The 17,773-nt window shown below is 40.0% G+C and overlaps 1 protein-coding gene across 4 annotated transcripts in view; it reads left to right on the forward strand.

The window, feature by feature from the left end:
• The first annotated feature begins 1,539 nt into the window (after window positions 1-1,539).
• Window positions 1,540-17,773, forward strand: part of COL11A1 (collagen type XI alpha 1 chain) — a 160,224-nt gene continuing 143,990 nt past the window's right edge. For 2 of the 4 annotated variants that reach the window (XM_055815615.1, XM_055815614.1), the window contains exon 1: window positions 1,541-1,986. In XM_055815615.1, the coding sequence (XP_055671590.1) occupies window positions 1,872-1,986 (115 nt within the window). In that variant the 5' untranslated portion in view covers window positions 1,541-1,871. Of the gene's footprint in view, window positions 1,987-17,773 lie in introns of all 4 variants that reach the window. The other 2 variants (XM_013298969.3, XM_005237267.4) reach the window with 2 other exon arrangements.

A 17,773-nucleotide genomic window follows, 5' to 3' on the forward strand; every position in this document is an offset into this window, starting at 1 on the left:
GTGGTGACAGAAAGATGTGTAATGTATAAGCATTAAGAGGAAACTTGAAACTTCATACCATATGAGATTTTCTAATGACCAAGTATTAAGTAAAAAGAATAAATTGACATTGGAAATACCTACATTGTAATGAAGGAGGATGAAACATCAAGGAACTAACTTGATCTCTTCTGAGAAGCATCTAGGAAACGAGTGAGAACAAGACAGACTTGTAGGGCAACAATAATAGTACAAATAATTAGTTCCTGACTTTTGGGGACCTGTATGTGATTAGGGTTTAAGACAGATAATTGTAAGACCAGTTCTGAAGGAGTAAGCTTTGATACAGAAAATTGGGCTAGACATGGCATTTTGAAGTGCCAGAATAACCTTGTGCATCTCTTCACAGAATGGCACCCAATGCACAGCATTTGAGAGCTTAGATGTAACGGCGCTGTGCGCCTCAGTCCCCTCATTTGTACATCTAATGACAATGACGCCAACTTCAAAAAATCAAGGACAGAAAGAACTATATTAATACAGTGCAGTGAAATGTAAGATATAGTAGGAAAGGATAATACACTTCTGAAATTTCATTTGACCTGTAAAAGCAACATGTATATTGTGGACAAACCATACGTTTATTAATTGATGTAAGGCATGAAAGTAGAAAGATCACAATGAAGGCAGATTTTAAAAAATTGATATAGACTTCTACTGAAACGTGACCATAGTTCTCTCTCATTTCCTAGGGGAGCTGGGGCAGAACCTGATCCCTCCAGAGGATCTCGACTGGACCTGCTGCAAGACTCGACGTTCCACCACCTACGTACAGGTCGGTCCCCGTTACCGATCGCTGCACAAGGGGGATAGCAGGGCAGGAGGGGGCACGGGCGGTTTCTCGGGGAGGAGCTATGGGAACCCTGCTCCCCGATTTCCAGGATGTGGTGAGAGGGGAATAGGGACGCTGTTCGGTGGCGGGCTTTTCCATCATCACACCTCTCCCTGCTTCCTTACTGCGTCCCGAAAGCGAGTCCCCCAGGGCTGTGTGAGCTCAAGCTGCGCCCGCCCGAAGGGCCACCCCGCAGCAGGCCTTCACCTCATCGCCCCGGCGCCTCTCTCGCACATTTCTCCCCTCAAGCACCCCCACCCGGCGTCCGCCTCCCGCAGCTTTCCGCTTGCCCCTAGTGTCGCCCCCCAGCCCATCCCGCTCGCTCCTCCACCGCATCCCCGTTTCGCGCCGGCCGCCCCTCGCTCGAAGGGCAGCCGCGGCCGACACCGCGCATGCTCCAGGCGCCGGGGCCCGCGGCGCGGCGTGGGGCGGCGGAACGGAGGGGGCAGTGGTGGTCCGGTGAGGGAACCACCCCAGCGGCGTCCCCCGGCTCGCTCCCGCCCCGCCGCTCCCCGAGCGCTTTCGGGAGGGCCGCTCCCTGCCGCCCCGGGGGCCGGCGGTGCCGCTAGAGGCCGGTGGCCGCGGAGCTGCCGGCGCGCTGCCGCCGCGGCGGAGGGCGGTGCTGTGGGCGGCCGGGGGAGCTGCGCGATTGGCCTCCGCCTGGCGGCTGGCTTGTCAGTTGGGCTCCAGGGGTGGCCCTGGGAGCCTCTCGCCCAGCCCTCTGACGGGATGAAGCCTTTAGGGGGATGCGGCGCTCTTTGCATTTTGATTAAAGCCCCTCATCCCTCTTCAGTCTGAAGGCAGGGCACCAGGGAGGACGGGTCGGAGGGGCCTGCGCAAGGCCGGGCAGAGAGGGAAGGGGGGTGAGAGAGAGAAATCCCCCCTTGGTATATCACGTATGGCTCTATAGGAGAAATCATCTCTGGGAATACAGTGGAAAGGACGGAGCTGGTATAAATTGAAGGCACCTGGGTTTAATTCACACTTGTGGGTGCCCGGTATGGAGATGCAGAGATGGTCCACAAGGTGGAAAACGAGAAGGTGGCCCTGGGACTCGGCTGTAACCGTGTTCATCACCTTCGCTATCCTTCTCCGGGCAGCAGAGGTCAGAGGAGGTAAGAAAGCAAAGGGGAGCCGGGGAGTGCATCTACCCTCCACCCCTTCGGGAGAAGGACTCAGAGCACGGCTGGGGCCGTGTTTCAGAGGAGACTTGTCAGAGCGGCTCCCGGTGCTGGGGGGGAGCGAGAGGGTAGGAAGGCGCTTGGGGCCGGCTCGGGGCGCGCAGACCCGCAGGGAGCCCCCGGCAGCGCAGGCAGGGGACGGTCCCCCCCGGGAGCCGCGGGGGGATGGCTCCTGTTCAGCCTCAGCCTTTAAGTTTGGATGTGTTTCTAATGCGGTAAAGGGGATGCACTGGCGGGGTGAGGAGATGAAAGAAATACTCGCTGAACAGCGTGACTTCTCTTCTAGCACTAAACTCGGTTTTGTGGAGCGTGTGTACGGTTTTCAGTTTTGTTGAACTTAACAGAGTCGTTACTCTGGTCAAATTCATCGAGTTGTGGCTGAAATGGAGCTACAAGTATCTGCTTTCTTCTCGGGAGGGGCGAGGAAAGGAAAAGTTGGGGGGTGGAGGCTCTCTGCTCTGCTTTTCTCCATTCTCCGCTTCTTTATTTTTTCCTTTGCAAAGGGTTTCAGTGGGCAAAAAGTTTTCCAGAACGCGAGGAGAGGAGAAAATCTATTTGAAGCGGCCCTCTGCCAGGCGTTGAGAGCAGCTCCCGGCGGCAGCGGCGCCCCGCAGGTGGTGGGCGCAGCGCCGGGCCCGGAGGTGCCCCGGCGGGGGGCGCGGGGGGAGCCTCGGGGGGCTCAGCGTGACGGTCCCTGGGCTCCACACGGGCGGCGTCAGCGCCGCGGCGCCGTCCCCAGCGTCCTCCCCCTTTGCAGCTTTCCTGGGGGGATCGAGTGGTCCCTTAGGTGTCCGTGGACCTGGTGGGCAGGGTGCAGCCTGCCGGGGACCTGCAGTGGGAGCAGGAGCCAGACGGCAGCTTCAGCTGAAAGGAATCGCTGCCTCCCCCCGCAGTGCTCCCCGGCACGGCACAGCCCTCGGCCGCCCGCTGTGCCATCCCATCTGGGTGCCGGCGAGGTGCTCTGGCGTTTTGAGATGGGCTTTCACATTCGCGGAGCTGCAGTATATAATCTCTGGTGATGGGAGTGCTTTCCTCTCCTACCGGGGGTGGAAATGGTGCTTCTTTACCCTTCCCTCCCTCCCACCATAACCTGCAGGCGCATCTAGGGGTCAGTCTAGCCGGACTGAGGTTTTTATTTTTCTGTGGGTCTGACATCATGAAGGAGCTTAACGCTTCGAAAAGAAAGGCTTGATCTTTATGCATTTATTATTTTAACGAGGTATTTCTCGATCTGAATTCCCACTTTCTGAATCAACAGGCGTCCTGGAGGGAGCACGGTGAGGTGATCAGTTTCCACTCAAGTCCTTTATACCTGGACGCAACCTTGACGGTGTCAGATCAATCAGGGCTTCTGCCCCCTGCTGGTCCCGTTGCTGGCGGGGGTTGTAAGGGGTCAAATTTCGTCCCTGTTGCAGTTCCACGGACTTAACTGGGGTTGCCCCCGGGGTGAATTAACCTCGCAGAGCTTCAAGGGTTCAGCTCCTCATGACTATGTTGAAATAAGTTTCTTCGAGAAGCCATACTGTTCGCAAAGGCATGATAAATTTCTTACGCCACTTTTCATGTGACCATTCACAGTAGAACAGATTTCATGAAGTAGGATTTATGTAGATTATCTTTACATAATGGGTTGGATGCAAATGAAAAGTTAAAAGAAAATCTAAAGCCAAGCAGCTCAGGAAAAATCAACATAAGTTATCTGGTACTTACTGAAATATATTCAGCAACATTAGGCAGACTAATCTGTTTTTGGTAACTGTTAAAAATTAAAAAGCTTTATTAAAAATCCTTCCTCTTGCCTTCTATATAAAGGACATTTCAGGAAAATAAAACTACAGGCTCCTCATGTTTGTCGAAGCATTCTGAAAAGAGCTTAGTTCTTGAACTTTTCTGAAATACAGTATGCCATTTGCTTAGAACCTACAGGGAGCTGTGTGTTTAGGGCTTGATCTGTTATTGAAGTCAGTAAGAGTTTTTCCATTGACTACAGAGGGAGTAGAATTTGACCTAATTTCCTAACAGAGTACAAGGGAGATATTGCTGACTCTTCTTTCATGTATTCTAATCTTATTTAAAGTAGTTAAAAGATAAAACAAGATATAATTATTCATATTTTTAAAGTAGGAGAGGGAAAATAGGGAGGAATAAAATAAAACAGCATACGACAGCAGGTAAAAAAATATGACTAAATAAGAGTGTGGGTAGAATATGAATCATTGCCCTTATAAACTTTGTTAAATTAAATCCTATATTCAATTGTCTTTTCATAAACTACTCCTATGTAAAGAAAATTACATAGTGTATTCGTATAAAGTGTTAATTATATAGCAGCGGCTTCTTTTTAAGACAACAGAATTCATTCCATGTAGAGAAACCTCAAAAGATTCCTAAAATTCTTGACTTTTTTTCAAGTTTCTTTATTTAACACAAAAAAGAACAAGAAGTATGAGGTGTCTTTCATTGTACCAAGAAAGGGGGTGTGAAGATCTGATTGGGCTCTTGAGTTATTTCTTCTTCAGACAGAAAAAATTACAGAAGTGAGAAGAAACTGAGTGGGAAAACTGGTGACTCATAATTTGGTCAGCTCAGTGCCCACCAGCTCTTAAGCAGCTCTTTTTAGAAAATATTTTTGCTTTATGACTTGGCTAAAGTAAACAAAATTCAGTATTTTAAAAGACATCCTTTGATTTCCTTTCCCCTTCCTCACCTTTAATACTAAATCTGTTGGTAATGTGTTTGGTATGAATAAACTCATTTAGTCGAAATGGCATGGCTTCAACACTATAAATTTTTTGTAAGGGCCTGGCATCAATGCACTATTGTGATGCTGATTTAAATTTCATGGGCAAGAAATGAAAAATCAGTCTTTTTATTATTTATAAGCTTTTTTCAAGCAAATGGAAACCCAGCTCTTAATCTGAGTGCAAAAAGATTTAGAATCCTTACTGAAAATGAGGTTATGAATCTATATATAGAAAATACACTTTGGATCTTCTGTGTAACAAGCAGATTTGTTTCTAATATAGAATAGATGATTCTTACAGTCATCTTGGGAAATACAAAGGTTCCTTGTGCTTCCCACACACAGGCTTGGAAACTAGTGGGAGTTCTAGGTGCAGAAGGAATGCAGAACTGGGCCCACTACTGATGGCAGAAGGAGAGTTTTCTTTGTGGAAACACACTTAATACTGTTTCTTGTTTGTAATTGCTTGGTAAGTTACACTGGGGAGATAAGGATCCGTTTCTTGAATGACAACTGTTTAATGTGTCTGGCTAGTCTAAACCTGTACAAAAAGGTGTTTTAAACTAGTAAAGGAATAATTTCTCAGAACTGTTGGTGATGTAAAGCACACTTGATTCCAACTGATCAACTCACTTTTAAGGTTGAAAAAGAATATACAGGGGGTTCTCAGATAAATATTCACAAATTGAGCAAAAGTCATTAAATCAAAGGGCAATTTCACTAGATTCAGCTAGTGGTCCTAGCTGAATTTTTTCTGAGTCCCAGGGATCAGCAGGTGAAATGGTCCAGTCTTCCCAGTATAATGCAAGAGAGACCTGCATGTGTCTGTTTTTCTATATAATGTAGGCATTTTTTTTATTATTGTTTCTAAGGTAAAATAATTATTTCAACTTCAGCAGCATACATCTGACACAGAAAAATGACTGGTATGTGTTGTAGATTCTCAAGAGCGTGAACCTTTACATTTAATTTAGGACACTTCACAAGGATCCCAGAAAGGACTATTCAGGCTGCAGGAAACTGTCTATTTACTAGCTCTGCAGAAAAGAAGTTTCGCAACTTCAGTTTATCTTAACAAATGTAGCTGTATATAAGTACATATAGAATACCCACAAATATTCAGTGGTTTTGGGTTGAAGTAATCTCTGTGCCTAGCACCTATTCCTGGAATGTCACTTGAAAAAAATCTTTGGTATAAAACCTTTCCTGGTGCTATGGTGCTTTCTGATTGCTTATTAAACAAACAAAAAAACCCAAACAAAAAAACCACAAAAAACCAAAACACCCCGAAAAACCCCAAACCAAACCAAAATAATTGTTGGTAAAATTGGTTTACTATTGCAGCTGTAAAATGTAGGAAAGGAGCTGTCATACTCAGTTTTATAACTGTCTTGCCCAAAGTTATTTGGTCTCCTCCAAACAGGGCCCTTAATTCTAACAAGGCTGCAGCATAATGAGAGCCATGACATTACTACTGAAGTGAAGTTATACCTAAAACACACTGGAGCAATTATGTCTCTCCCGGATTTGTTTTGTACAGTGGTGAACAGTAGGGTTTCCATCTGCCAGCAAGATTAAGAAGTTGCTTTTCTTTTCTCTGTAGAGCGCTCTGCTTCTTTTCAGAAAAAATCCTCCCAGCATTGGTTAATTTATCGTTGTTCTGAGTATTTGTTGATAATAGGGGGGAATAAATTAAGCAGAGCTTGGGAGAAATCTCTGATGTCCTGAGAATGTGAAGTCTCATGCAGTGATAAAGATTTGCCCTCTGGATGGGCACAATAGAGAACAGTGGCTTAAAAGGAATTAGGTGAACACACATGCCTGTTGCAAGGGCTTATAACTGTACAACTCACTATTAAATACCAAGTTTACACACTGTAAATGTAAGGATTAATTGTCGACTTGGTTATTACAATAGTACTAGAATCTGGCAGGACTTTAAATTGCTTTTAGCACATTATCACACGTAAGGGGTTGTAAAAACTTGTAAATTCTGGGTCTGGGACTTCACTGTATGTCAAAGCGTTAATGCATACAGTATGTGAAATATTATTTGGCGGAGCTGATATATAGAAGCAAAGTGATTGCTGCAAAGCAAATTAAAAGGTGTATTATAAAATATGACTGAAATAATGAAGATCTTGATCCCTCTATGAATCTCACTGGCAGATAAGCTTTGCCTATAATACAAATCAACTTAGTATATTAGTTATGAGTTAAATTATGGTCATATTATTAAAGTTCTACTGTAGTCTGTTTTACCTACACTGTCCCTTACCTGTCTTTTTTCTCAAATGTTCATAGTAATCCAATAGGTTATTAAATTGTAATATTTTAATAAAGAAAAAATTCAAGGGTTTACAGCCTTGCTGTCTGCTTAAGTGGAATTCCTGCTAATATCAGCAGGATACAGAATTGGGTCTGATTTCCTTGCATTGCTTTCAAAAGGGAGATAATACCTTTGACATCAGTGAAAGTATGCTGAAAGTTTTTAGTTGTATGACTTTAAAAAAATGATTTAGTTGTTCATCAAATTAAATAGGGTTACTTTAAATGGCACAGTTTGTAAGTCTTGTCTTTAGCAGTGTTTTGCTTTTTTTTTTCCTTATAGCTGAAAAATGTACAAATGTTCTACATTTGAAAACTCCCATTTATTAGAAGGCATTTTTGAAATCTTTTGGGATTATTTCTGAATACTGTGATTGACAGCTTTTTAAGTGGGATCAATTTCTTTCATGTTTAATTGCTGAGGAAACACCTTGTCTCTTCCTGTGGCAGTGACCATTTTTAGACTGTGTCTTTTTTTGATATGGTAATAGAAACAGGATACTCCAAGAATTTAATACTTGTTTTGCTGATTTTCACAGTTGGAAGTACTGTCTCCACTGTCTGTACAAAAAGAACTTTTGGAATCTTTAGCAGAGGTCTCAACATAGTTAGGCACTTGAACTGCATTTCTGGCATCATCTGCTGTGGTGTGAAATAGGAATAACTCCACAGAGTATTGAGACAGATGTTAAAATATTGTAAACTGATAGATCAGTACAGGTCTGCACCAGATGATGAACTATCCCAATATTTTGTGAGTAACAAGTGAAACGTTTTGTGGAATCAGGATCAGGTTGTTAGTGCTTGATTGTGGTCAGTATTGCTGAACAAGTGGTAAAAGTGCAAGCTATCTAGTCTCAAAGAAGGTTTTAAGTCATAAGAGAGTCACATTTTGTGGTGAAGTATATAAAGCAAATATGAAATGTCAGTCCTAAAACCTGCGTTATACTCCAGAATTGTGCAACCTAACAAAACCTAGAAATAACTGTTCTCATTTTTTGCTGAATATTTTCAGTAAATAAACAAGCCTTGCAAGCTAACCTTATTAAAGATCTGAGTGTTTCAATATGGTGTTTAAATGGGTTTATGTTTATTTTTCTTTTTTTACTGTATAACTGTTAGAGATTGGTCTTTAAAAAGAGATATAGTTAGTAGCTAGTATCAAAAATGCATCCCATATATGCACAGACTGTCTTTATTGAAATACTATTATGTATTTAGTGGATTTTGCAGCATAGGAAGTCAATGAAAATTTTCCAAATAACTGGTGTAGAAACAGAAGTAGCCAGTTCTGAGCAGTTTCATACAAGCCCTGTGTTGGGGAAATAGTCAATCATAGGCCATTTAAAGCATTCCTGTATGCATCTGGATAATCTCTAGTTCTTGTAATCATTAAATATGAAAGCACTGCAATAACACCTTTTTCTAAAACCATCACCAGTCACGATCCCAATTACATAATTCATCTAAAAGCTGATATGTAGGAAAAATTTTAACAGCTAAAGCAAACTTGATGTGTCTCTACAAATATATACATAGGCAAAATATATTCAGTGAATCTCATAAATTTATATTTAGGTGCCTAGGAAAAAACCAGCTTGATTTGCACAAGTACTATGTAATTACTTTAGGCAGCTTAATTGGTTTCATTTATGTACCTGGAAGATGCTCTGTAACTCAGATTTGCAGCCCACAAAACAGAGTTCATTTTATCCAGTTCTGTAAAGTCCTTTGGTTGACATCTACGAAGAGTATTGGAACCTTCACAAAGGACATTGCAGAACCAATGCTTTTGTTGGTTTTTCCCAGAACAGCCTTCTGTTACATGTCTGGGCTCTCAGTAGAGAGCTGGGAGGTAGGTGATTCTCAAATTGCCAATCCCAAAAGCCTGTGAGGAAGTGCAGATCTGCTGAGAGCTAGCTAGTAGGACATGTGAAGGGCAGAGTGTCTGATCCTGTGCTGTTGCTTAGACACCTATGGCAGAAGTGCAGGGAATCATTGCTTGGGATGCAGAAACTAGTCTGCAGTGGGAAGGTAATGGAGTCCTTTCTAAGAACTGGGAAGCTCAGTGAAGCATTTTGGGCATAACATGCTTCTGAATTCCTGCTTTGGGATGTTCTGCTCCTGTATTAATGCTTAACAGATGAAGAACACAGTGAATTAATAAGTATAGATAATAATTATATGTGTTTCTGTTTTTAAAAGATATCCATCATACCTGCCCACAATAAGTAAAAGTGTATAAAGGTAAAAATAAGAACAAAAGTATCCATACCAGATTAGAAGTAGCACAGATTTCTTGTAATAGATGGGTCAACAACCTAACAGTTTAACAAACCCAGATTCTAACGCTGTAGTAAAGGCTTCCTTATTGATAATTTGGTGAAGTGGCAGCATTTATTAATCTTTCTGCCCTAGCAAACTTAGGTCTAGCTAGTAAACTGAACTGCTTGCTAACTGTTGATAGAACCAGAAGCTAGACTAATAATCTAGGAGAAGGAATGCAAGGAGGGGAAAAGTTATCAGGTTTCACAGTAGGACAACTACTGAAAACAGCTTGACAAATGGTAGCTAAAATAAACCTATGTAGAGGAACTTTGACACAATCTGTATTTAAGACTGGTTTTGAAAGAAAAACATTTCTCCCTTTTTCTGGCCTGACAGCACTGTTGTGAGAGGACAACAGAAGATACTGAAGACCAGTTACCCTTTCATACGAGTTCTTGTTCATGAAAATATTTTCACCTCTTACATTCATTAAGGCTTGGACCATCTAATGCATGTCAGTTAGAAACCTTAATCACAGTAGTTTTTATCTTTACCCACCTGTAGAGTGCATGGAGAATCCTTAAAGGACCACTTAGTTATGAAGATTCACAATTTTAAGTAAATAAACTAAATAACTGTAGGCTATTATGCCTTTAATAGGTAGCATAGTTTCAAAAAACTGTGGAGCAGCCAGTACATTCTATTTAAGTCTTAAATATATACTTAGAAATCTAACCATAGGTAGCCTATTTTGAAAGTCTTGTCCACAAATATGAGTCCCTTCATCAGTACCATCAAAATACACATATTTTAGCCTACCAGACTGTAACAACTTCTACTCTTTGAATGATCTGTCACAGTGAAATAAAACTGCACTAAACTTTAAAAAAAATCACTCCATTTATTTAGAGGCATGGTTTAGTGGTTGACTTGACAGTCCTGGGTTAACGGTTGGACTTGATGATCTTAAAGGTCTTTTCCAACCTAAATGATTCTGAATCTATGATTCTATGAAGATTAATGTTTCAACACTCTTTAAATTTTAGTTTTGTGGTAGTTCCATTGGAACATATTACTGGCAGGATGAAACATATTTCCATGGAAAAATATGGAGTAAAATCATAGTAATTTAGAAACGTTAGTCTCCCTAAATTTCTCAGATAATTCTTTTTACTGGGGCAAATTAAGTTCTTTTCTGCTCCAGGATTGTATCTCACCCGTTAAGAGTTATTGATTGTAACTCTTACAGGCTATTTTCAGAGGCATCGCTGATAAATTTTCACTTTCACATAGATTAAAAGAAGGTAATTGCTGAAGAATTATGATAACTCAAGAAGTTATATGTTTATTATATCTGAAAAATATATAATAATGTTTATTATAAAAATACTGTTTACTATACCTAAAGAAGGAAAAGCCACAGTTGCCAAAGGTATTACTAGTATAGTGAAGTTACACACTCTGTTTGCTTCAGCATATCTGTAAAGTAAAGAATACTGGCTCTTTTTCTTTTTCCCCTTCAGTTATTTGCATTTGAAGTATGTCCCCCAGCATGCAATCTGGGATCATCTTGTAAATTATGTAGGTCAATGTAGCTTTTAAATAGGGAAGGCTCATTGTGCCTGAGCTCGCTCTCATAAAATTAAGAGACTAAGACCCAGGAGTTACAACACCAAAATCTAAATATAATAGGATTTCAACTTCTAGGCTTTATTAGGCATTTGAACAAAAAGAAAAATATTTTGTTCTAAATGAGTCATCCCCTGAACAATTTTTTACAGGAATGAATTTTGCAGCCAGAAATTGCCACCACCTTTTCCTGTCAGCCCTGGAGAGTTTCACTTTGAGGACTGACAGCAAAATCCTTCCTTCTGAAAATGCACGTGATTGTTTCTGCTGTATACCCTATCTTCAGTAAATGTCTGTCATGAAATATTTAGTCCTTGGGCACCAGCACCTTTAATTGCATCCAAAAATGCTTTGCTGTATAGCTCATAGAAAGAGAATAGATGTCAAGTTTGGTATAGCCTATCTAAAAAAGCTTCAGGGCTGTATTCATTTCTCACTGTAGCTTCTAAGTTCTGTACAGCCTGTTCTGTATAGAAGAAAATTCTTCTACAGAAGAAAGCTGTCCGTTCTTGACTTCCTTTGTTATCTCTTAAGGAATAATCAAATTCACTCAAAGGAGCTTCCAGTTCAATGAATAATATCTTTTCCATCTGTATGTATTCCAAGTGTACTGAGGACCACTACATGCATCTGTGATAGGATCACTCTGGGTGCTTTACCTCTAAAGATCTAAGACCTGAAATGCTGAGTGAGATCCACAGTAGTAGAGAATTGCAGCCACTCATGGAACTGACCCAATAAACTGCTCCTCAATACAGCTTTATGTAGGAAAGATGGGTTAGAAACCTGATAACCAATTAGCCTATATAGGTTAAAAAGAATTTCAGAGGAAACACTCACAAGTATGCGGAAATTTTTTTTCTTCTGCAAATAAAAAACATTTCTAGTAATAGTGTCCAGGTCATTTTCTATCAATGAAATGCATCTGACACAGAATTTGTCAACTGATTTGTGACAGCAACAGACTTAAATTGCTAGTAAGATACTGTGAGTGGAAGCTGATATGTATTCTAAGAAACAGGAGCTCAAGTGTTTCATATTTCGAAGTGTAAGTTTATTGACACATACACATTAACTGCTTAGAGCGACAGAGGATGGAACATTCTACCTACATGAAACAATAAAGCTCTATTTTCAGTGTGTGTTAATGGCCTAACATTTTAATGCCTAGCATTTACATTAATGTCACTCACTGCGGGCTTAAACCTATGTGATTTAAGTAAGCCTATATGGAGAACTTCTTATGGGTTTGGATCATTGCTGCAGTTGTTCAGTAGCTAGAAAATTGTAAAAAAGCATCTGTTGTAAATCAAAACATTCTCATAAATGCAAAATTGTTAAAATAAAGACAATTAACCTTACAACATGATTGTAGCTAGAAAGGTAATATGTATAGTTTTTACCCCTTTTTTCCCCAAACAATTGCTGCTGGTCTAATTCCAAGGACAACATTGCTGGCATTAGATGCTCTGTTGATCCACTTTTTTTTTTTTTTTTTTTTTGTACAGTTTGCTGTTGCAGGGTTAGATGGGCTTTGTCACAATGCAGAATTTTAATGGTGGCTGCTGAAGCACAAACGAGAAATTTTGCCTATCACTAAGATATTGTTTGCCATGATCTCTGTTACAGACAGGATACCTACTTTATAAACTAAGAAGGCATGATTAAATACCGTTACTTTAATTACCATCTGCATTTAAATAAATCTAAATGTTATGAACCAGACCTGACCATTCCAGCGCAAATTTTCTTGCATCTGATAAAACTTGTCACTGTCTTGTAATGTGTATCCTTTTATCTAGGGTTATGTGGTTGGCTACAAGAAGCATTCCCATAAAGCGATGTGGAAATGCTAAGCATTCATACTGAAAACTGAAGTCATCCTTAAGGAGGCTTGATGTCATATCTTGAATAAGTCGTCAGCACAGACTGTGTGTCCAAAGGGCTTTAGTTTCTGCATTGTTGTACAGTTTCTCAGTCCCTTGTTTCTCTGATACCATAACCTGTATTGTTATGTGTCATGGTTTCAGCTGGGATAGAGTTAATTTTCTTCCTAGTAGCTGGTACAGTGCTGTGTTTTGCATTTAGTACAGGAATAATGTTGATAACACACTGATGGTTTTTGTTGTTGTTGGGTAGTGCTTACTCTAAACCAAGGACTTTCAAGTTTCCCATCCTCTGCCAGTGAGCAGATATACAAGAAGTTGGGAGGGGACGCAGCCAGGGCAGCTGACCCAAACTAGCCGAAGGGATACTCCATACCACAGGGCATAGACCTGGGGGCCGCTGATTGCTGCTCGGGGCTTGGCTAGGCATCTGTCAGCAGGTGGTGAGCAATTGTGTTGTGCATCACTTGGTTTTTTTAATCCTTGGGTTTTATTTGTCTCTCTCCTCTCTCTCCCTCTCCTCTTCATTATTATCATTGTTGTTGTTATTGTTATTTTATTTCAATTATTAAACTGTTCTTATCTAAATCAATAGGTTTTACTTCTTTCTGATTCTCCTCCCCATCCCACCACGGGCTGGGGGAGTAAGGGGTGTGAGCAAGCAGCTGCACGGTACCTGGGAACCTCCTCCGCAGACAGTTTCCACCAAGAGAAAAGGAGACCCATATTATGTAACAGATTCCAGCTCAAATGTATTAGGAAGTCAAAGTGAAGGAAGCAAGTCCTCTGATCTTGTATAATAGTTGCTGTTTATGACATGATAATGTATCATAAATGAATCTGCTGTTTTCACAGCTTCTACTTAACTCCAGAAGAAGTCACATTGAACAATGGCAATAGTTGTTAGGTATAATGCTATATAAAGGCATCAGAATTTGATCCATATATGTCGTATCAATATTAATAGGAATGATCTATTACAGATTTTATTTCAATTTAGCAAATGTGGAATGAAATGAAAGCTATGATATTTTTAATTGTGAATATATGACGAAAATGTAGCCTAGATTTTCACAGAGGTTCTTTTTCAATCTATAATTGCATTATATTTTTTAGAATACGTTTTTATTAATTCATTGACTAGAATGCATTGTCATGGCCTTTAAAATAGATGTATCATTGTATATATAGGAAGTCCAGCTTGAAAATGCTACCTAAAATCGGAAGCAAGTTTTTATATGCGTTATTTTCCTCTCCAAACAAAAAGGAAACACATGAAATTTCCCTCATATAATTCACTCCCGATATTCTGTCCTGACAGTGTGAAAATGTGATCTAGCATCCAGTTTACAACTACCAAACTCCACTGAATCCTTTTAATTTCCAGCAGAGATAGGCTGACAAAAGTTGGGGGTGTGTTATTTCTTCTTTTAGTTAACATGATTTGACACTTATTTTAGTAGAATTTAAAGCAGTTTAGAAGATTTTTATATTTCTGTCAATCTGTCTTCCCCCCCCCGCCCCCCCCCTTAAGGTTCTTACTTAGTTCAGATGGAAGAAAGCTAAAAGGAAAGCAAAAGAAGACTAAATATGGGTTTGAAGTTATATTTAATATGAAATGTTCTGGGACAAATGTTCTTATCCATACCACTATAAATATGGCAAGCTCGTTGAGTGAATGGATGTACTTCAGACATACCACAGTAATGAAGACCAGAATTTGGTTCTGCAATTTTAAATATTGCAAATTACAAGTTATTTCAGGTCTTGAGATGTTACACCACTAATTTTTGTGTGTGCTTTACTTTCTTTATTTGTGAAAACCAGGAACTTATGCTGGAGCTGAGTGATTAATAGTTTGGTATCTTGAAAGGTACTAGGACACTCAGTTTTCCATCTCATGCAATTCTGCCTTCTAAAATAGGATTTTTGAAAAATTCTCCTTTGCCATTGCAGAAATCCAAGCACTTTTAAACACTACCTCTCTGGACACTACTGTATAGTCTGTTAGAGTCAGTGAAAGTTGCATGTCTCTGAACTTTTTTGAAACAGGGACACATGCTGTTGAATTTTGCATTATAATATTAAGTGAAAAGGTTGATCCCCTGCAGTTGGTTTTTCTATCAGTGAGAAAGTAACACAGTAGCAACTTGCTTTCTGACTGCTGTTTGAAACTCAGGAGAGCTTAATCTGAAAAATGCAGGCTTCCCCCAATGAACACAGACTTCTTTTCAAAAGGTTATCTTGTGGCTTTGTTCAGCTTGCCTGCAGGAGGTGGCCTTCAAGCAGCGGAGCAGTGTGGCCGTAAACATCTGCGTTAAGGAACCCACTTTCAGGTTCTGGATCTCACATTTTGTCAAATTTGCCGTGGCAGAATTGAGTTTTCAAAGCTGATGTCTGAGTTTCATAAGAATTAACTGCACCCCAAGAACTGGTGAACAGAGCTGTTTGATGCTTATTGGTTATCTCCTTATCATCTTAAATCTTAGCACCACATTGGAAGCATACAAAAGCATTAAATAATATATTGTTAATTTGCAGTTTTCTTTACTTCTCTTATGAGAAAGCTATCTAAGGAAAATAGCCTAGAAGGAAAAATCATTTAACTAACCTGCTTTAGGCACACTGTAAAGGAAGTTCTTGTGAGAGACCATAGATTTGCCAATGTATGGGTTACATTAATGTTGTCCCATATAAATATAAGATGTAATCTTAATTTGTGGACCATGCAAACAGGCAAAGTGCATGGCCTTAGCACCAGTGTAGTTTCTGGCTATTTCTTACCATTCCCAGAAACTGCATGGGAGCAGAATGCTAGAGAAGAGGCAGTTATCAGGAAGAGCTGAAGCTCCCAGAATACAGTGACACTGGGCACTGCAGAGCCTACAGAAACTGGCAGAAAGAAGCCACAGTTTCACCTGATAGCTTCCAGACTATGCTTTTCCCTGACTTTGTCTTTCCCTGATTTCTAAGCAGGCTAATGTTGGGTGTGCGCGGGCTTCTCCATCATCCTTTATTCTTCAAACAGGTTAACTCTAACCAGTTAGGATCTAAGTGCTGCGGTTTTTCAAGAGCTGTTTATTTTTGACTGGATTCCTACACGTGTGCTTTGTGGCATATTGAGAGCAACTGTGTCTGGTGCTTTCTGTAGAGGCATTGAGTAGATCATCTGAACCTACACAGAGAGCTCATAAAGAATTTTAAGACTAATGTCATGGCAGCCTCATCAGGATTACTGAACACTGGCTCCAACTAGGTTGCCATAGTTCCAGAAAATGTGAAGAAAACCTGAAATTCACTGAGACAAAATTTCCACTAGCAAAAAGAGGGTGTTTCTCTAGAAACCCCAATATAAGGTAGCCCTATGCAAGGCTGTAGGGAAGAAGTGCTATACATAGTGAGCCCTGTTTTCAGCTGTAAGATGGCAATAATAACTGTGAGGAGACTTCCAGGCCAGCATCCTCCTAGCTAAAATATAGGATTGGCTGCATCCTAATGTGTGCATTTGATGAGAGTTGAGCCCAGGTTAAATAATGACACACACAAAAATCTTGCAAGAACACTTATGAGGAAGAGGCACAAAATCAGTCTGTTTATTTCACAGACTGAATGATATGTTGGTTTATATCAAAAGCAAATCTCTGTAAAGAAGCATATTAAAACTTATCCATTCCTGCCTGGTTTATCTAAAGACGCCTAAAGGATTTATTTACTTTTTAACTGTTGGTCAAACTGGCTGTCTGACGTCTTTTACATAAATTAGGGAAGCAGTTTCTGTTACTTGTGATCTGTAAGTATTTAGTAAGTCAGTCATGTTATCTTTGGATATAGAATAATTACCTTTTTTGCATAATTTCATATAAGTTGTTTCTATGGCAAGTTACACTTCTTGAAATCCTTTTAAACTGACTAGTCTGTTTGCTGTTTACATTTTGTGAAGCACAGTTTGCAGAAATAATGTCTTCTATGGACTGTTAATTAAATGTTCTTATTATTTGGAATTTGTGGTTTGAAGATTGTTCTATTATTCTGTTTCTTGTCTGGACGGTTTTTAGCAGCAAAACTAGCAGGGAGTAAGGAATAATCTTGTTTATGGGTGAATACTCTCCCAGTCAGCCAAGCAAAGAACAGGCATTATTCTAAAAAATAATGAAGAATCTGGTACAAATTATAGAAGAGAGCAAAGGAAAAAGGAATGTAGCAGTGGTTGACTTATATAGTGACTTGGAATTTTTACTAATATTTCCAGTGACTGGTTCTGTATTACTTTGTTGATTCAAATTATTATAGGTACTGCAAAAATAGCCATTGATTACCAGAAAAAAGGTGACTTCCTTCAGTATGATAGTAACTTGTGTGTAATACCTACAGAAAATACATTATATCCATGGTGTTATTAAAAAATAGGCTTAACCGCAAAGTTGAGTTCTTTGTATTTGGCAATGCCAGGAGATAAATAAGATGAACTAGTTAAACTTTGATAGTGAATATACTAAAGTGACTTCTGAGATACTACAGTGACAAAAAATTAGTAATACTGCCTAGAACTGTACAAATAGTAAGAAAAGAAGGTACAGATGTACCATCAGTGACTGTAATTAGAATATCACTTTGCCTGTGTTTTAACACTCTTGTTGTTTGCAAATAGTTATTCAAATAGTTGAATATTCACACACAATGAATTTTGGGCCTTAAGTTTATATTTGTTGATACATGAAATTAATGATAACAAAGAATTAATTAGCTATAGTTAATGCCACAGTGCAGTTCAAAGACATGAAGAATCGTCAGATTAACCAAACACATTTCTCAGCTTTAACAGTAAAAGTCATGTAAAACTTTGTCTTTCCAAATGTGATTACAAGTT

The sequence above is a fragment of the Falco peregrinus genome, chromosome 10 (genome assembly GCF_023634155.1).
Source record: "Falco peregrinus isolate bFalPer1 chromosome 10, bFalPer1.pri, whole genome shotgun sequence".
Lineage (NCBI taxonomy): Eukaryota > Metazoa > Chordata > Aves > Falconiformes > Falconidae > Falco > Falco peregrinus.